The sequence below is a fragment of the Centropristis striata genome, chromosome 5 (genome assembly GCF_030273125.1).
Source record: "Centropristis striata isolate RG_2023a ecotype Rhode Island chromosome 5, C.striata_1.0, whole genome shotgun sequence".
NCBI lineage: Eukaryota > Metazoa > Chordata > Actinopteri > Perciformes > Serranidae > Centropristis > Centropristis striata.
In genome coordinates, this window is record NC_081521.1 from 4,886,756 (window position 1) to 4,908,172 (window position 21,417).

The 21,417-nt window shown below is 36.3% G+C and overlaps 1 protein-coding gene across 1 annotated transcript; it reads left to right on the forward strand.

Annotated features, from left to right (window-relative positions):
* The first annotated feature begins 2,025 nt into the window (after positions 1–2,025).
* Positions 2,026–17,256, forward strand: LOC131972275 (periphilin-1). The gene is made up of 7 exons (XM_059334080.1): positions 2,026–2,383; positions 5,686–5,766; positions 5,883–5,986; positions 6,977–7,191; positions 12,153–12,211; positions 15,692–15,850; positions 16,664–17,256. The coding sequence occupies exons 1-7, from the start codon at positions 2,345–2,347 to the stop codon at positions 16,844–16,846; spliced, it is 840 nt and encodes a 279-aa protein (XP_059190063.1). The 5' UTR covers positions 2,026–2,344; the 3' UTR covers positions 16,847–17,256.
* The last annotated feature ends 4,161 nt before the right edge of the window (positions 17,257–21,417 follow it).

Genomic DNA, 21,417 nt, shown 5'->3' on the forward strand with positions numbered 1-21,417 from the left:
TCACATATGTCTTTGCATTAATTTATGCCCTGAGGTTACTATGTCAACCCAAGAAAATTATACATTCCAGTGTAACGATACCTCTGCCCCGCATAATAGTAAAAAGCAACACCTGAGAAGCACAGGCACACATTCACACGGCACAATTAGTAAAGAAAACCAACCTGACAAGAAAGAAAACCTGCTCCAACAAGTTCCTAACCCCAAACACCAACAGCAGAACAGTCTCAACACACACAGAATCAACAGCTTCAGTATGTTGATTCAGGATTACCTTTTTCAAACGGGTCTCAACAGAATGATTTAAGCCTGGAGAGAAGGAGAACAGGTCCACACCGCTCCAAGTCATCTTAGTGTCGGGCTTTAATAACTCTCTCTCTCTCTCTCTCTCTCTCTCTCTCTCTCTCTCTCTCTCTCTCTCTCAGGGAAGTAGGAAGTGTAATGGGTGGAGACAGTGGGTGGAGAGAGGAACTCTAAACCTCTGGTAGAGATGTCAGTACACGTTGGCCTCAACTATTCTTTGTACTTACCGTGTCATTCCTCAAATGTGGAAAAAAGAAGAAGTTATGTCACTGTAACTGAAGCCATGTTTCCACCTGTGTTCATGGTTTTTGCATTCCCACTTAGATAGTTCACCCCTAAATTAAAGAAATACACTTTTCCTCTTACCTGTAGTGCTATTTATCACTCTAGATTGTTTAGGAGTGTGCTGCAGAGTGTTGAGAGTGCCAAATGTAATGGAACTATATGGCCCTTAGCTTGTGGTGCTCAAAGTGCCAAAAAACATAGCAAGGTCTGGGCCTGTCCATAAAGACTAAATGAAGTAGGTCTTATCTTGAGTAACCAGGTCCCTGTTCCGAAAAACGAGTCTACCATATAGGCCAGACGTACTTTAGTTAGTCTTTATAGACACTCTCCATACATCTAATAGCCTGTGGGGATAATAATGCCTCATTTGCCTATTTAAACAATTTCCAATTTCAGGAATATCTTAAAGCAAAAATTAATTGTACATAATCAACTGGGGAAGTTTCAAGATGATATGTATTAGTTAAAAAATGTTTACCCTATTCACCTGTAGTGTTTTTCTCTTTCACTGAGCTAGAAATCTCCACTTACACACATTAAATATTATCACCCATCCATTTGAGGTAAGTGGTGCAACATATGACAAACATATGACATTATGTATGTAACACTAAGGAGCACTTTCCAGCATAAGTTCCTATTTTTATATTGTAAGTAAATGTTGATAATAACACTTAGATGATTTAACTTAAGTAAGGTTTTAAATGCAGTAGTTTTACATTCAACAATGTGCACCTTCTAAATAAAGTGTTACCATATCTTGCTTAAGTCACAAAGGCATGTTCAAAAAATTGCCCAAGTCATTTATTTCTCTTAAGTTACATAATTTACACCAGTGTTATTACTATGCCAATAGCCATCCTTTGTTACATCCTTTTTGAGTGAAATGATCAATAAGAATCAGAATCAGAATCAGAATCACTTTTATTGTCACTGTACCGGAGTACAATGAGATTAATAAACAATCACCAAGTCAGTGTGAGAGACAATGTCTCAGAAATAATAATATACAAATAATATACAAACAGACATAAGGACATAAGGTGCACACTTTTGAATTGCAGCAGTGAAAAATAAATATGGTCCATATACACGTGAGATAATAAATGTCATATGTTACATTTTTGGTGAAATTTTTTTTGTGTTTCCTGCAAAAATTGAAAAAAAAAGTTATTTGTTTATTTTAACAGGGTGACGATGTATGAAAATAGTAGAGAAACAGCAAAATATAGGCCCTACAGACTTAATAAAATATTTACAGACAGGCAGGAAGAAAAAACACTTTCCAACACTTCTCCCACTGGGCTTTAAAGTGCGCCATCACTAGGTAAAGCTCACTCATATACAGCCGGTCACGCGCAGCCTGCATGTAAAATAAAGGTGTAAACAGGTGTGACAGCACATGAAGTGCAGTGCGCCTGCGTGTTTCAGCAGAGGAGGCTTCAGTCCGTTTCGTTTTTGATAAGCTTTATGACCGCAGTCTGAAGCTGATTGGGCGGCTGCTGAAAGGGGAAGTAAGACTTACATTTGCGTTATTTTCCAGCGGAAACCAGAGAAAACGCAGTTTGTCGTTTGTCGACAATGTGAGACATTCAGCCACAAGGTAAAGCTTTTTAAAAACTTGTCAGGAAACCAACCGCGAGGAGACACATGTTTCAGTTTCCAGATGTAACGCAGAGATTAGTTTGATAGCTCGCACGCGCTTCCTGGTTTTGTCGGAGTCTTCAGACAGAAAGTAAGTCAGAAACAGGCAGAAATGGATCTTGCACGGCCGCAGGAAACACCGCAGAACAAGGTAAAAACATTTCCTGAGAGTTGCCACAATGTTGACAGTTGGTTCAAGTGCGTCATGTTGTCACAGAGTGATATCAGTCTGCTCCGCTGTAAACTCCCTCTGTTCCCCCAAACTACACTTTTACTTTCAATCTTTCTAAGAAAGAGCTGAGTCAGTAACAACGGGCCAGAACAGGACAACATTCTCATAATACGCCTGCATATAATACATAATACAGTCATGATAGTTTATTTAAATAACTCCACAGGAAATACAAATGTCATTATAAGCACAGGAGGGCACCACTGAGACACAATAAACACCATAACATCACATCACACATCGTACATATTGTTTCTACTGTTTATATTTATGTTTCATGTTGACTTTTCCTATTGTTAGTGTCTTTATTTTTTTTCTTAAAATAGACTAAATTAACATAATCTGAAGGAATTTTATTTTTATTTTTATTTTTATTTTTTTTTTAGTTTTTGGGGTTTGTTGCCCATAGGCAGCATTCTACCATAACATGCACAAGTGAAAAAGAAAGGGTTTTTTTTTTAAATTAATTTTCACATAACTTTTTTAATAAACATGTGTAAAAGATTCAGTAGCTTCAATATGGTACAATACATAACATTTTAAATTTAAAAACATTATAAAATGAACTTTTTTTAACTGGTTTCTTGTCTGAATGCGACCCATTGAAATTAGTGTCTTCAACAGTCTAAGTGTATCAAACTATCAAAAATGAAAGTTTACTCACCTAAAAGTAGCAATTTTTTTTCCAGATGTAAAGGGGCCAGGAAATGACGTTTTGAGTGATTTTTTTGTGGCGCAAAATGGCAAAGCTGTTTCCTTTGAAAAAGTCTAATACAGTCATGATAGTTTATTTAAATAACTCCACAGGAAATACAAATGTCATTATAAGCACAGGAGGGCACCACTGAGACACAATAAACAAACACCATAACATCACATCACACATCGTACATGTTGTTTCTACTGTTTATATTTATGTTTCATGTTGACTTTTCCTATTGTTATTGTCTATTTATATGGCTGTTTTTGACTCAGAGTAGGCTACTTGTCTTAATCTCTATTTATATTCTTAGTATTTTGTTCTTATGCACCAATATAACAGCAAATTCATTGTATGTCGTCACCCTGTTAAATGTTTTTTCAAGTTTTGCAGGAAACACAAAAAACTTTACCAAAAGTGTAACATATGACATTTGTTGATAATTTCGCTCAAAAAGGATGTAACAAAGGATGGCTATTGGCATAGTAATACCACTGTGTGTAAATTATGTAATTTAACCCATAAGAACCCACGGTGACACCCGTGTAACAAACACTTTAAATCTTCTTGAACAGGGGTCTCAAACTCAAATTACCTGGGGGCCGCTGTAGCAGTATTAAAATGGGGCAGTATTAAAATGACCAAAATTGCAACAACAAAAAAAAGACACAAAATGACAGAAAAAAAATAAATTACTTAAAAAAGACACAAAATTACAAAAAAAGACACAAAATTACAGAAAAAAAGACACAAAATTACTAAAAAAAGACACAAAATGACAGAAAAAAAACTAAATTACTTAAAAAAGACATAAAATGACAAAAAAGACACAAATTGACAGAAAAAACCCCCGAAATTACTTAAAAAAGACACAAAATTACAACAACAAAAAACCACAAAATTACTTTAAAAACACACAAAATGACCAAAAAAAAGACTCAAAAACCCCCATCATAAATGTGTTCTATGTGGTTCACTTGGTCTGTGATATATCCCCCATAACTTTCCTTTATGGATAACTAGGTCTGGGTTCTTATGGCTTCAGAGAAATAAATGATTTAGGCAACTTTTTGAAAATGCCTTTGTGACTTAAGCAAGTATTTTATGTATATAGCGCACACACACACACACACACACACACACACACACACAGACAGACAGATACAGTTGCAGCATTGTTTGTTTAATACATTAAGGTATAACTAGTGTTTTTTCATCATGAAATTCATCTGCACATTATTTTTATATATTATTTGTTTAGTCCATAAAATGTCTAAAAATTGTGGAAAATGTCCACCACATTCTCCCAGAGTCCAAGACAATACAGATGATTGAAAAAATGATCTGCTTTTCATAGCAGATTCCAATAAGATAGCCATTAATTCAGTATCTTCTGTATTTTAAAAGAAAAGACTTTAACCTTGCTGTTAAAATGTTTTCCTCCTGAACAGAGGTATGTGACACCAGAGAAAAAAAAACACTTAAAACACACAATTGTGCAGAAAAAAACAGCTGTTTTACACATGTAGCAAAGTAAGACGCTTTCACATATGTCTTTGTATTAATTTATGCCCTGAGGTTACTATGTCAACCCAAGAAAATTATACATTCCAGTGTAACGATACCTCTGCCCCGCATAATAGTAAAAAGCAACACCTTTTATGTATATAGCACACACACACACACACACACACACACACACACACACACACACACACACACACACACACAGACAGATACAGTTGCAGCATTGTTTGTTTAATACATTGAGGTATAACTAGTGTTTTTTCATCATGAAATTCATCTGCACATTATTTTTATATATTATTTGTTTAGTCCATAAAAAGTCTACAAATTGTGGAAAATGTCCACCACATTCTCCCAGAGTCCAAGGCAATACAGATGATCGAAAAATGATCTGCTTTTCATAGCAGATTCCAATAAGATCACCATTAATTCAGTATCTTCTGTATTTTAAAAGAAAAGACTGTAACCTGTAGTTTATACACACCTGAGGGTAAGAAAGACTAAATGTAGTGTAGTGAGCAAAGGTGAATGATTTAATATTCCATAACTGATTAACCAAGTCTAACTGACATCACTATTGTTAACACAACATCTATCTTTGATATAATCTGTCAAAATCAGACACGTCAATGTATTAAATGCTTAATATAAAAATAAAACCACAAAAGGCACCTAGTAGACTTTAATGCATATTAAACTAATGGATATGGGAATACTTTAATTGTCTCATTATCAACCCAATATGTCTTTCATCTCTAAGCTAAAACTTTTTCTTTGTCTTATGCAACAGTTAACTAAGAAATCATCACATTTGAGAAGATGGAACATTGGAATATTTGATATTTTTGCATTAAAAAAAACACGATTAATTAATCATTAAAATAGTATCCGGTTATTTTTCTTATCAACTAATTGTTTCAGCTGTAATAATGGTATACTGCCTGTACTCCAGCACCATAATAACTGTGATTAACATGGTGTTTTATTTCCTCAGGGCTCCATGTCGCGGCACAGGGAACACAGCGATGAGTCTGTCGACAAGAGGCCCACTGACAGCGCTGCGTCTCCCACACAGGTACATCCTGTGCTCAGATGTCACGTCTCAAAATGAGTTTTTTAGATTGGATGAGCACTGTGCTCTCTTTGTAAAACACCACAGTGTGATAAACCTGTTTACCTGTGTCGGTGCAGGATAAGAGTAGAGTGATCAGAAGAGTGAGGAGTCCATCCAGGCCCAGAGCGTGGCTCTCCAAATCTTACAAACCAAAGTTTCCAGGCGGGTTCTACAAACCTCGGTAAGACTGAGAGGTCGAGAGTCTATTTTGTCTTAACCCATTTAATCCCAAAGTTTTCCCAGACATGAAAAATATCCAAATCATGTTTCATTAGTACTCCTTTGAAATAATCAACCATTAAAAGATTTTCATGGGGAAAAAAAGTTAAAAAATGTGTTTCATGTCCCATCAGGATGTCTCATTCTTCCAGAGTTACCAGACTAACTGGATTTCCCCTCGGGGATAAATAAAGTAATTTTGACTACATTAACATATTTCTCCTATTCAGTCATAAAATATTATATTTCCCCTTCCAGTTATTAACAAATGTAGAATTCTGTTACTGGTAGTCTCCAACATTGCCACTAGAATAACATTCTAGTGTGACTTTGGTCTGCATTATCAAATATACAACTATACCAATATGAATACTGAGAGGACAATACATAGAGCAAACAAAAAAAAGCAGTTATCGGTCTAACTCAACATTGTTACTTTATTGTAACAGACGTACCATTTTTACTTTTACATTTTAATACCTCGGTTAAGTCATGGTCACCTAACAGATATACTAAAAAAAAAAAAAAAAAACTCTTATTCTTTTCTCTTCTTTTCTTCTTTAACATATAGCACTTCTTAGCAATGACAGTTAGCTCTTAAAGTTATGTACTTACTTGATTCCTATGGTCTATGTCTAGTACCATCAGGTTGAATGCACTTATTGTAAGTTGCTTTGGACAAAAGCGTCTGCTAAATGACATGTAATGTAATGTACTTTTGGGCATTTCCAAAGTGATGGTAGGAGGAGAACCTCCATTGGCTCAGGGCAGCTTTGTTTGACATATTCTGCAGGAACAGAGCCTTATAACTAAGAAATATTTTAACTGTCACTATTCTGACCGGTGGGATTAAATGGGTTAATCACAACAATTTTGCTGAGTTACGTGCAAATCATGAGGTAAAGGGCGATTCTGGCTCTCCTGAAAGCTTTTTTATTCTCAAATGATGCAGCTTCCCAAGGGACGACCACTCATTCTACAAACCTGGCTTTGCCCACCATAAGTACCACCACTTCAACCCCCGGGGCTACTTCCACCGGAGAGATCATTTCCCGTCAAAATTTCACCACATCGCATTGAGGGAGAGAGAGCGGGAGAAGGAGAAGGAGAAGGAGCGGTACGAGAAGAGAGAGAGCACTGATGGAGGTTCACCTTCGAAATCAAACAGTAAGTTTATGTCTGCAGCAAAACACCTCTTTTCACCTCCTTTAAACACTTATAAAGAGACTTTGACAAAGGGCTAATCCAATATTGGATTTCTTGCCGATATCCGATATGCCAATTTTTGGTAACACTTTACAATAACCATCATTTATAAATGGTAAACAGATTATTAATGTTTAATCGTCATTTATAAACCGTATATAGGCCATTTAGAATGATAAATACATAATTTATTAATGTTTAACTAACTAAATCATTTATAAATGGCAAATAGATGGTATATTAATGTAAGTTTATAGTTACTTTACCATTAACAAACAATTAAATTATAATTAATAGTTTATTAACAGTTATAGTTGCACTCATTTTAACATTTAGACCATATTAAGTATGTTAATGATTTTTGAAATTATTCGTACCTTTGAGAAACATTTTTTTAAGATTAAATATGTATAGCACTTTGTAAATGTTAATTATTGGTTTATAAACCATCTATAAACATTATTTAGTTGGTTATTGTAAAGTGTTACCCAATTTTTTTGCAACTCATTTAGCCGATTGCTGATACCGATATTTTTTCCCACACAACTAATTGCAGAGATCTCCATCTCTCTTCTTTAGTGGAATTAGCATACAGTATTGTGGAGCATATTCTTATCACATTTGTTATGTAATATTAATTCCTTGTGCAAAATAAGAAAAATACTTGATGCTTAAAACTGCATATTTATTTTTGACTGCTTTCAAATAAAATACAAAAAGCTACATCCTACTTAAAACTTGGATGATGCTCTCCCTGAGATAATCAATAACAATAATACCCACAATCAGGGCAAATTTGGCCAATTTCACAATTGACATGATAAGTAAACATGTGCTGAAGGTGCAACAGAGAGGTGATGTGCAAACAATAAAAAATTCAGAACATATGACCAGTGGTGGAACGTAACTAAGTACATTTACTCAAGTACTGTACTTAAGTACAATTTTGAGGTACTTGTACTTTACTTGAGTGTTTCTATTTTCTCTAAATATATACTTCTACTCCACTACATTTTGAGGCAAATATTGTACTTTTAACTTCGCTACATTTAGCTGGCAGCTTTAGTTACTTTTCAGGTCAAGATTCAACATAAAACATATGATCAATTTAAGGTGATTAGACTTTTTTTATTTAATCAAATCTTATAACAGTATATTAAGTACTTAAATGAGCCATATCTTTACAAAATTAAAACCCTGCTTACATAAAATCATCAATACAAATAATGTAATAATATATTTAGAATATATAAAACAATCTGAGTGGGTCCATTCGGCATAACAAGTACTTTTACTTTTGATACTTTAAGTACATTTTGATGCTGATACTTTTGTACTTTTACTTAAGTAAGTTTTGAACGCAGGACTTTTACTTGTAGTGGAGTAATTTCATAGTGTTGTATTAGTACTTTTACTTAAGTACAGGATCTGAATACTTCTTCCACCACTGCATATGACAGACATAGGCGCCGATGTTGTGCATTTAATCAAGTAAGCAGCACCACATTATTTAATCAGTTTATTATATCGGCGGACATCGGCGTGTTGGCTGATTTTTAAACCAATATCGGCCGATACCAATAACATGGCGATAATATCGTGCATCCCTAGCTAATCCCAATGCAACCCTTGCCCCATCCAACATATTTGGTAATGACTATGATGCCCTCAGCTATTCTTTGTGTTCGCTGTGTCTGCACAATCGCTCTAATGATCGTTGGCTTGTAAAGACAAGCCCCAGTGCGAGATTTTTTTATAGGCCTCTTTATTCACCTCTAATCACAAACACAATCAATGCAAATACTTGCACAAATGTGAGCTCACACAGTGTGACAGCTGGGTTTTTACAATCTGGGTTTTTAAAGCACCATTTCTGATGCACAAGAGCATAAAATATAACAAATGTGTAAGAACTGTTGCTGTAAAACATCAGCTGTGTGTGTTTGTTTTGAAGATGATGTTTCCCTGTGGTGTTGCGCAACCTGTGAGGCTGCAGGACTTTAGACCGATGAAAGTTCAAACCAGGCTGTAAGAGTTTTAAAGCAGTCAATTAAATTGTAAAGACTGTAGTCCTTAGAGTTGAGTGTAGTGGTTCAGACAATAAAAGTATTGCAAGAATATTTGATCAGTATAATAATTTCTCCATCTGCAATTGTTTTAGGAACAACTGTGTTTTTCCAGCTGTGACATGTCAAAATGTCTGCTCTAAAATAGACTTAGAATATGATTTTCTACACTTGCTAAAAAAAAGTGAAAAGTGAAAATACTGTGGTATTATTTCTCCTTTGGTTCATGACGATCAAAATTAACTCATCTCACATAACTCCACACTGCCTGCAAAAACAGCTACTTACCTGCAGTATCATCCACACACAGAGATTGTAAATGCATTAGTTATTAGGAAAATCGTGTCATAAGTGCACTGTCAGCTGTGTGATAGTGATTTTCCCCCTATCTTGTGGCTGAATGGGAGCAAATCCCTGCAGCCAGGCTTCCATATCTTGTGGAAAGCCTTTTCAGAAGAGTGGAGGTGCCAGACAACCACCTGTCCCTACAGGAAGGGACTACACCCAGCCAAGAAATAAGATAACAAGCTATAACATGTTGATTGGTGAGCTTTAAATATCCTGATAGGCTTTTTTATTTTAATGTTAGACAAAGCCAGGCTAGCAGTTTCCCTCTGTTTATAGTCTTTATGCTAAGCTAACCAGCCGATGACTATAGCTTCGTATTTGTTTATTGAACATAAGAGCGTTATCAATCTTCTAATCCAACTCTCAGCAAGAAAGTAGAAAGCAAATCCCCAGAAATGCCCCCTATTCTTTTAGAGATCTAGATCTAGAAATCTTTTTATCGCAGTGTCAAAAAAACAGCAGTTGAACTGTGTTATGGTACATTTTTTACGCTCTGATCCTTGAAGTGAAGCTATGAACCATAGAGTTTATTTTTGGGGAGATAGGCTTTATTTTATATGTTCTATGTATTTATTGAATTACCAGAAAACAGAAAACATGCTACAGTGTTATGTATCATTATGGAGATATGAAATTACCTTTATCGTGAGGAAAGATTCTGGCCGTATCGCCCAGCCTCGTAATCGCTTCGTGCCCATGTATTTAAATTGAGATGATGATATTTGGATGTAAACATATTTCAAATAAGAATGGAAATTGATAATTTATTGATGGCAATTCCATTTAATATAGCAATTATTTATTGTTATATAAGTAAGGACAGTGTAGATGTGTGGTGCTGATTAAATTGAAACATCAGATACTTATCCTATAATAAAGTGTCAAACAGAAGCACATATACACATGATAAATACAACCCAAACATGAAGAAAATGTCCTTACATGAACCAATAAACCACACACACCCACCCCCAAAATAACAAATAAAACATATTCATATCACCTGCTGTACATGAATATACAGTATTTTTAAATAATGTACTTTACAAGCTATACAGCAGGGGTGGTCAACCTGTGGCTCCAGAGCCTCATGTGGCTCTTTAGGCCGCCTGCAGGGGCTCCCCATGGCTGAGACAAAAAAAATTATATACATATTTTTACATTAAAATGTTAATTTATCAATGGTGTAGACCAAAAGCTATTTGTATTCCTCAATTGTAAAAGTTTATAGCCTTTTTTACAGCATATTACAGACATTTAAGTCAACTAAAATGTGCTTCATAGCTTACGAAAGTCAAAATTTTGCCAACTTTGAGTTTAGTTTTGAGTTCCCCTAGATAGACTAGTTTTGAAAATCATATTAATAAATGCTCAATATGACTATTAATAATGTTGGTAGGCTAATTTAGACTTATTAGGCTGTTTAATTTTCATTTTAGGTTCAATATAAGGTTTGTGGCTCCATTCTGCGATTTTCTCTTTTTTTTGGCCAACAGTGGCTCTTTAGTTAGTAAAGGTTGCCCACCCCTGCTATACAGTATTATTGTGCACTTTATTAAATGACCATTGGGTGGCAGTATAAGCAAGCAGTGGCAAACACGCATGCACATTTTCATGGGCACTTTGCATTACAAATATTTGGAGGGCATTTGCTCATCGTGGCATCTGGTGGTTGGTAGGTAGTCACACTCTGGTAGCAACAAACCAGTGTTACATAATGGTGACCACTAAGAAGCTTTTCCTGGACTCCAAAGATAGATTACGTATTGATATGATGCAGTAGTCCATGCATTAAACATTATACGCCTCAGCAGGTAAACTGTGCAATTTAGTTACAGGTAGATTGAACAGATTCTTGAGAATTGGCTCATCATTTGTCAGTGGGAAGAGTCTGGAAGGAAACAGGAGGGTTTTGAAATTTGTTACAACCATGTTTCCTTGCTTTTAACACAAACTGTGAATGTTTTTGTTGATCTTTTTGCTGTATAAAGTGGAATGTTGTGTTGTTTTTAAAGACTGAGCTGCTGGTACTGTATGTTTTTATCTTCTCTTGCACCCAGGCACTGTATCTGTGCGCACACTGCAGCACTGTGGAGGTGTGTGTTTGTGTATGTGTGAGTGTGGAACAGGTTTTTTGTGTGCCTGAGTGATGGTGCGATGATGGTGACTCATCGCTGATTTGTGTGTATATGAGAGTGAGAGAGAGAGGGAGAGCCAGGGAGAGACTAGCCAGCAGTATATAATGAGCCATAACAAAATTATTTCTTCACACGGGAATACTGCAGTACAATATTACAAGGTGAAATTATCAAATAACAGCAGATTCTGCTTATTGCTAGAGCCTGAAACATACTTCTAACAGGAGGCTGAGAAAGCAACAGCGGTGGTCTAAGAGACGCCTATAGATGCTGTAGGTGCTTGTACTTGTGGTCAATAGAAAAAGAAAGGGCCTCGATACTCTCCCTTGTTGTGCTCTTGTGGTGACTGTGTGGTTTGTCTCTTTTCCAGCTACCAGACCTTCCTTCTCCAGATCCTCTTCCAGCAGAGACAAGGACATGAAGTTCATTGTAAGTTCATAGGCAGAAAACCTGCTCTGCTCCCCCCTTACTTTCTGATTTTCCATTTTGTTAATTCCAAAGGAAGAAAGATGCTAAATTACCTTGCTTCCTCCCAAAATACCAATTTGATGTAGGGCAGCACAGTCTATTATTGTGATAGGATTTATAAGAGCTTCTGACAATTTTATCCTAATGAGCAAATAAGATCATTTCAAGATGAAAGCAATTTAGATGAAATGCTATTTCCCATTCGGTGCAATATACAGCCTGATAAAGCTTAGTAAAAATAAGTAATTATCGGTTATTTTTATTACCGCTGATGATTCAGTTATTTATCTTTGGATCTCTTTTAGCTCATAGCTCGTATGAGTCCATTTGGGGGGAAAAAAGCCAGAAAATACTGAAACATTTTTGTTCAACCAACAGTCCAAACCCCAAAGATAAAGTCAAAATGATATGAAACAGAGAAATCCGCACATTGGATAAGCTGGAACAAGATAATGTTCAATGTTATTGTTACATGAAAATGAAAATATCACAGATTATTCTTCTGTTCACTGACTAATCCATTCATCCCCTAACAAGTGATATTATATATACACAAGCTCGTGGCAGGGAATGACTCGGCTATAATGCAAACAGCACAGGTGCTGCAGATAAGAGCTGAAATCAAATGATCGCATAAATTTCTTGGCTGACCTAAACACAGCGAGGAGCAGAGCAGCACATGATGAATCACCGCTGGTCACTGCTGCAGTGAAGTAAAAGTGAAGAAGGGAAGAGGAATCCAAGAATGCCTGGCTCGTTTTCAGTGTTTTAATAATCTAATCAGTGAAATAAATGTGAGCTGTTGATAACATCGGCTTACCTTAAGGCGCAGTCTGTTTTATTAACACTTTACAGCTTAAAACAACTAAGTCTTCTCAGCATCTTAGTCAGTGATACAACTTAATGCTGCACTTAAATAAAAACAACAGTAACATTGATAAATATTATTCAGTATGAATTATTAGGCTACAGTTAAAACAATTTGAACAATTTTGATTTATAGTACTACCATAATTCATATTATGCAAATAAGACTATATTTAATATAAGCAGGGAAAGTAACTTTCTCATTTGCAGCATTATTGTTTTATGGTGCTACCATATTTTATAAATATTTTATGTGTGCTTTTTATATTAGTAGCTATTAGGGCTGCCATGTTGTGAGACATCCTTCTCTGGTGTTACTTTCTGTCTTTTCAGTCAGTGCTTTAATTCATATTGATGGCTAATTAGGAAGTAATAAACCTAAATTAATGATTTTTTAACATTTATGAATTATTCTTATTAGAAGGTGAGTAGGCAAGCGAGTCATTAAATCTGTGAAAACCTTTTTTTGGAGCAGTGTAAATGAGCTGTAAAGACAACGCCGGCATGTTATCACCTTTTAAATTAATATGGAAAACTTGTTGACAAACAGTTGCCTATTTACACATCAAGCAGACACAGAGCAACATTAACGTTTGTTTGGAGCCGAGTTTCTGACAGCCTAATTATTTTAGGTCCAATATTTTGTCTTCTTTTAGCTCTGTTTTTGGTCTCCACCTACTCCTGAGGGGAAATATATTGCTATTTAGCTGCTGAATTCTTCACTATGTACACTATGTTTAATAAAGTTTTTAGCCATTAAACCTAAACAAGCAGGTAAAAGATGATCATGGTGTTATTTTTTGCAAGGATCTGTACCAACCAATAATTTTCGGCCGGTAGGATACGATTTGTGGGAAATCACTGCAGCACTACAATACTTAATTTAGGGTGGCCACATAATACACATACATAACAAATTGGCAGTAGTCCATATGCGATTTCAGTAACATTCCAAAGAATTGTTCAAACCCAGTAAATCAATTTGGCTATTGTGTAGGAGCTAGCCACAAAGAACCATGTCAACATATTTTTATTGACATGCCAATTATTTTATTATACATCATGTTCACAGAAAGCTGTCATTTTTTACAGAACAAGATTTTTTTTTTAGCTTTGGCATCGCTAGCCAATCATATTGAGTGAAACGGACATTTTCAAAGAATGCACTAAAGTGTGGAGTAAAGCGTTATGAGGATTAAAACAATAATACGGCGGCTCTGGAGTCCGAACCAAGACGGCAAACTTGACTTCTTTCTGTTAGCCCTATACCAGATCCACTCCTTCCATTCCTATACCTTTCACAATAAAAGCCCTACACACATTAATAGTGGGTAACCGTCTACCACAGGGAGCTATAATTCACTCCGAGCATTTTGCTAAAAGAACCTTAATAAAATAACTTACAGCAGCTTTGGCTTTACCACATCTTACCTCAGACAGATGGCCAGACACTGCTCTGGGTCAATAGAATCCCAGTAGCTGGTAGCAGAGGCCTGCTTGAATAGATTTGAACCTTTTTAAGCGTTGCAACTGTTGTATATTTACTTCACTGCCAGTATGAATAGTTTTGATGTGACATACACTACCGGTCAAAAGTTTTAGAACACCCCAATTTCCCCATTTTTTTTATTGAAATTCAAGCAGTTCAAGTCAAATGAACAGCTTGAAAGGGTACAAAGGTAAGTGGTGAACTGCCAGAGGTAAATAAAAAAAGGTAAGGTTAACCAAAACTGAAAAATAATTTACATTTCAGAATTATACAAGTAGGCCTTTTTTCAGGGAACAAGAAGTTGATTAACAACTTAACTCTATGGAGTCTTGGGCTATTTTGTGTCTTTTTTTGGTAATTTTGTGTCTTTTTTTAGTCATTTTGTGTCTTTTGGTGTCTTTTTTTGTCATTTTGTGTCTTTTTTTGGTAATTTTGTGTCTTTTTTTAGTCATTTTGTGTCTTTTGGTGTCTTTTTTTTGTCATTTTGTGTCTTTTTTTGGTGATTTTGTGTCTTTTTTTAGTCTTGTAGTCCAACATCAAATGTGATTTTGAATCATTTTTTTACTTTCAAAACACTATCATGCTCAATAAAGAATTTTAAATGTTGCAAATGTGCATTCATTTCAGAGTACACTGAGACATTAAACTGCATCATTTTCAATTAAATTCTGGAAAAGTTGGTGTGTTCTAAAACTTTTGACCAGTAGTGTATATGCATAATTAGCATTTTTTGAGTGTGCTATTTCTTCATCCTGCCTCTGTTGTGTAAAGGCCTTAGAAATCATTAATAGAATCCATTCCTGCACTGTATAAAACTTTTATTCACTATGACTTATAAGGAAGTAATAACAGTTTACTATTCCTTACTTGTTACTTAAAAACTCTTTTTTAATGTTAATGTTTTGCCATTGAATACTATGCAGTCTGAACAGCTCCAGCATGTATTATTCTCTCTCCTCTGTGTTAATAGCTGACATTTGGAACTTCACCTCAGGCGATTAGCAGCTCAGTCACCATCAGTGGTTGCACCCGTGTTTTTGGCCAACTGTACTAAGGTCCAACTCTGATCTGGTTTTCTGTTGCAGGATTCTAAGAGCGACAGGAACCAAAGCAGGGAAAGAGATCACAGGGGGAGTAAAAGCAAAGAAAGAGAACGAAGCAGAGACCGGGAGCTCCCTTCAACTGCGAGCCAGACGGCGCTACGAGACAGAGCCATTCAACAGAAGAGGAAGGAGATAGATGAGGTAGAGGAGTGTCATTACATAAACACACACCTTGGGAGAAGGGTTATAAACAGATAGAGGAAGAGGAGAGATAAGAGAAGCTGGGATTAGAGAGAGTGACAGAGGAAGAGATCTTGGAAAGCGCCAGGAGACATGAGACAAGAAAAAAAGATTTGTTTTCAGTCGTCTAAACATTAATTCTGAAATGCTGAGCCTGAGGCAACTTGAGTGTCATTATTGTCTCCACTTTGCTGAGCCAGACAAAGAAGGTCTTATTTGTCGTTTTAACATGATTGATGGCATTTTAGTTTTATAAATCAAGCAAAAAAAATGCAAAAAGAAGCCGTTTATCTCAGCTCACCTTTATGACAACAGGCTCCGACACGTGCCGTAATGCTGTCTCCAATGTGACAGACATCACATGATGCTCTGCTCATCGGCGGTGTGTTTGTGTGAGAGAGTGTATGCCTGTGTGTGTGTGTTTTCCACCCACTTGACAGAAAAGACAGCCTCTTGCTTTTCATATCTCCATGGTTGCAGGATTACAGAGGCATTGCAAGAAAAGGCAGTCTGGCAACAGGTAGCTGATGCAAAAATGTCCACAAAACTCTGCATACAGGCACGCACAATACTTGCGAACAGTCTGCATGTGAGCGTTTGCACAGATCGTTAATGCATTCAGTGGTAATTGGAGACGCATGACAAGACTTCTCACTCGGCTAATTTGTTTCCCTGCAACACTTTCTCTTCTGTTCGTCTATTCTCACTGTCACTCGTCGCCCCTTCATCCCATTTGCCCCCGAGAGCTCAGACGTGTGTGTTTGTCTCTTACAGGTGTACTATCAGGAATGTGAAATGTTTGGCCTTGTGGCAAAGATGCTGATAGCAAAGGATCCGACCCTGGAGCGCCCAATCCAGTCCGCGCTGCAAGAGAACCTCAGGGACATCGGCAAGCGATGTGTGGAGGGCATGGAGAAATTTATAGAGGAATATGACTCCAGGGAGCCGTCTCACTAATCAGAGACACACAGTCTTCCTAGCATTGATCCTACTGCTAAATGAGAATTTGAATTCATGTGATTGAACATTGCTTTTGCTGTTTATTTTTGCAAGTAGAAGTGATAAGTTTGTACATTTTTATCTGCTGCCTGGACAAAGTCCCCCCCCCTCTGTGCTCGCCTTATGTTGAGCAGCACTGGTGAAAAAAAAATCAAAGTAAACTGTGATTACGATTTGGAAATTTTATACGGTTTCTAGTTTTGAGAATTTATTTCTTATGATGAAAGAAAATACTAATAATTGTTTTGTTGCTTTATATGTCCTAATGAAGAAGTCGAAAATGTATTTTGACATCAAACTGACATGCTTAATTTATTATCACTTGCTTTGATTTCGGTTACTGCATATTAAAATATGGTTCAAAACATATCCAGTGATTTATTTGTGGCTATATGAGCAAAACAAATCAAGTCATGGCAGTAAATACATGAATGGGTCAGTAGGTGAGTGGGCCAAACATTGATGTTTAAGTTCTTCTGATGTTTGACCTTAAGTCAGACGGATCGTCACACTGCCAATATTGGTTTATCATGGAAATATCGATATCTGTGTAAATGTCAGCAGATAATTAACAAGAAACTGAAGCAAAGAAAAAACAAAGATAATGAGCTGATTGAGGAACACAAACCATACTTCACACATCCGGTTCAGTTTACTCATCATGAGGAGTTCTAGTTCGCCTGCAAATACTGCAATCCAGGGTACAAACTTATAAACCATTTGTTTTTTACATTTTGGTACTAAATGCACCAACAGAAGTTAAAACTGCTACTCTGGAAAGACACTGACTGATTTATTATTATTTATTTAAGACTGTATTTATATCTTTATCCAGTGGTGGGCCGTCAGGGCCAGCAAGGCCTTCTCTGCTGGCCTATCATAACCAGAAATCATGATCATAATGATTTATTGATTTAAATGAAATGATTTAATTATGATAAAGGTTAATTTAATTTTTAGTTTTCTTTCCCTAAATATCTAAAAGTATTAATATTCTCCTCATGTCATATTATGCTCCTTCCAGTGCTGTTGTTTTTAGGTTAGAGTTTTTATCCAATCAGAATTCAGCTATCTTATGTTGCCAGGCTGTATGAAATCTGCCCGGGCCTTCAGAATCAACAATGCGGGCGTCTGTGCACTGTAAGTGAACGGGCAAATACAGTTGATAGATAGTTGCGATAGCCAATCAGATCACGAGCTGTGTCAGTAAGCCTAGCCCTCTATTTGGTCCAAGCTGAAATATAACAACTTTATAGAGGTATTTCCCTGAAATTTAGTCCAGATATCCATGGTTCCTGGAGTTTAAATCGTATTATCTTTGCATGGTATTCCTCTTCCTGCCTTTTTCACAGCAGACATTTTGGCACGTCATGGCAGGAAAAGTAGCAAGTAAATGATGAAATTAAAAAGGACTGCATTGCATTTAGGAGAGCCAGTTTCAGGGTCCTCATATTGTGCACGCTGGCTCACTGGGACACCTGATGGAACTGAGCCACCGTGTTGATTAAATTTGTTTCACCTGTGCTTTGACTGCTCTGTCGAGACAAAATGTCTGCCATGAAAAAGGAGTGTACAGTGTACAAAGTAACGGTTGTTTTGAAGTGAGCACACAACAAATTTAGTTTCACAATGTTAAAAAGTGGTCTGGTGGACTTGCTGTGATTAAGTGGTGAATTTGCAACATTGTTGCATTTTTCATTTGGTTTGCTTTGCTTTCACACAGTGTTTTATGAAACGCACCAAGCATTGTCAAATAGACCAAGGAGAGCCAACACCTTTGGAGGAGCTTTTTCACTTTTATGCAGCATTAATCTGCTGTGGGCTTGAATCCATTATGCACCATTCTGTCACTCAATATTTGAAGACTTTGTTGTTTTTGTGGGCGTGTTCTGTGATCTTTGACCATATTTTCTGCTACTACCGTTCCTGCTGTTGATTCTCAAATTTCTGCCCAATTTACCCCAGAATGTGTTGTTTTGGTTTGCTTCCTTCCTTTGGTTTGGACTGCGTTGTCACCTGCAGCGAACTGAACTCTGGAGACCCCCGTTCTTTAGCACAGCCATTCTCAACCTTGGGGTCCCGACCCCAGTTGGGGTCGCAAGATGATTTCTGGGGGTCGCCAAATCATCTTGGAAAAAATGTAAATGCACAATATTAACCCATAACAACCCAGAGCCAGTAATCCTTAAAAAGGAAAATTATGGGGGATATACCACAGACCAAGTGGTTCTTATGATATATCTTATTTTAAAATGAATAAACTCGACACCTTTTCCACTTACAGAAACACAAATTTGCCTTTTTCTTTGCATCTCTACAACATTTATCAAAATTGTGAAATTGACAGTGCTGTTTAACAATAAATTATTTTTTAGATTTGTTTTTAAGTAACAAAATAATATTAAATCAATAATAAATAAAAACAAATAACCATCTGCCTTTTTTGTTTTCATCTCCATAACATGTATCAAAATTGTGACTTTAATAGCGCTGTTAGACAACAAATTCCATTTCAGATTTGTTTTTAAGTAACAAAATAGTAATAAATCGAGAATAAATAAATACAAATAACACTGCCTTATTGGACGGCTTCTCAATAAGCTACTGCAGCTGTAGAACACTAAAAAAACACACGTTTGTACTTGAGAAAAAATACATGAACATTACTAGAACATAAAATGTTTGTGACACCCGTGTCACCGTGGGTTCTTATGGGTTAATATTAAATTGCATAATTTCAGACAGGGAGATGTTTTAGTGGTTTTCTGCTTCATTATCCGTTTGTATGATCTGAACTGTGTGCGTGACATTCTGTTCAGTGAGCACAGCGGAAAAAATAAACAGACAAAAAGAAGAGGGGTCGCGGACAACATGCATGTTAAATTGGGGGTCGTGACTCAAAAAGGTTGAGAACCACTGCTTTAGAGCAGCTATTCTCAACCTTGGGGTCGGGACCCCAATTGGGGTCGCGAGATGATTTCTGGGGGTCGCCAAATCATTTTGGAAGTCAGCTCTGTCTCCACTGTGTTAAAGTGTTCATGTGTTTTAGTCTTTTTGATCACTTAATGTCTTTTTTTGGTCATTGTGGGTTTTTTTTGTCATTTTGTGTCTTTTTTGGTCATTTTGTGTCTTTTTTTTGTAATTTTGTGTCTTTTTTTTGGTCATTTTGTGTCTTTTTTTTTTTCATTTTCTGGTCAATTTGTGTCTTTTTTGGTCATTTTGTTTCTTTTTTTTTGACATTTTGTGTCTTTTCTTTGGTCATTTTGTGTCTTTTTTTGGTCATTTCGTGTCTTTTTTGCTCAATTTGTGTCTTTTTTGATCATTTTGTGGTCCATTCGTGTCTTATTTGGTCATTTTGTTTCCTTTATTTGTTCATTTTGTTTCTTTTTTGGGTAATCTGAACTGTGCGTGTGAGATTGTGTTCAGTGAGTGGGGGTCACGGACAACATGCATGTTAAATTGGGGGTCGTGACTCAAAAAGGTTGAGAACTACTGCTTTAGAGGATCAGAGTTTGTTTCTTTGGTCCACACCAGAGTCCATTTAAGCGTTCACATCAGCAAAAACCAAACTGACTTTTCCGACAAAACGCACCAGAGTTTGTTTCAAGCAGACCAAACAGCTCCGGTGTGAAAGCACCCGAAGTCAAACCTGATGTTGCCTTGCACATAAAAGAATGATCCCCTACACACAGAGCAGCATGCAGCTTATTAATTACACTATCGGATCCGTATTTAGTATCGGCCAATAACCAAAGTCAATGTATCGTTATTGGGACTGAAAAAGTCGGATCCCTCTTCGAAATGGATTTTGGTCACAGTTAATATGCCTCAAGCTGACCAATCAGAACAACTTTTAATACAACTTGCTGGTCGTTCATTGAAGTACACTTTATTTTCAGTATGAGACAACAACAACAAATCAACATGCAAGTCTCCCTATCTCTACATCATGTTATACAAATAATGATTCTTTAGTTACAAAATATATAAATATTTAAGACCATATGTACAGAACATTTACATTACTACATCCATTACTTTATTAAGTTTATTACTATATATACATTTAACAGGTATTATTCTTTAATAATCTCATAATTATTATTTGCATTGTTATTGTTAGCATCATCATCATTATTATTATTATTTCTATTATTATTATTATAATTCTTAATCATCTAAGGGTAACTCTCAAAAAACAAAGCATGTTGCAGAAGAGAAAACGGGACCATACCTGACGTTACTGTGCCTGAATGGTCAAGGAGCAGAGGCTGTCCAGCGCTCTGTCCTTGGTAAAGCATGGAGAGCTGGCTATGTAGAGCACAAAGTTCAACAGACTATTTGTACAAGGTGATAACAGGGCTAGCGAGCCAACACTATATTCCAGCAGCATTTGGATTCCACTGAGGTAAACAATGACATAGCTTGGAATCTAGCACGTAACTTTCACTATCCCAACACAATTTGTGGTTTTTGTCCACATAGAATAAGTTTTACTGCCCAGGGCTTGGACAGTCAGATCGCTGCAG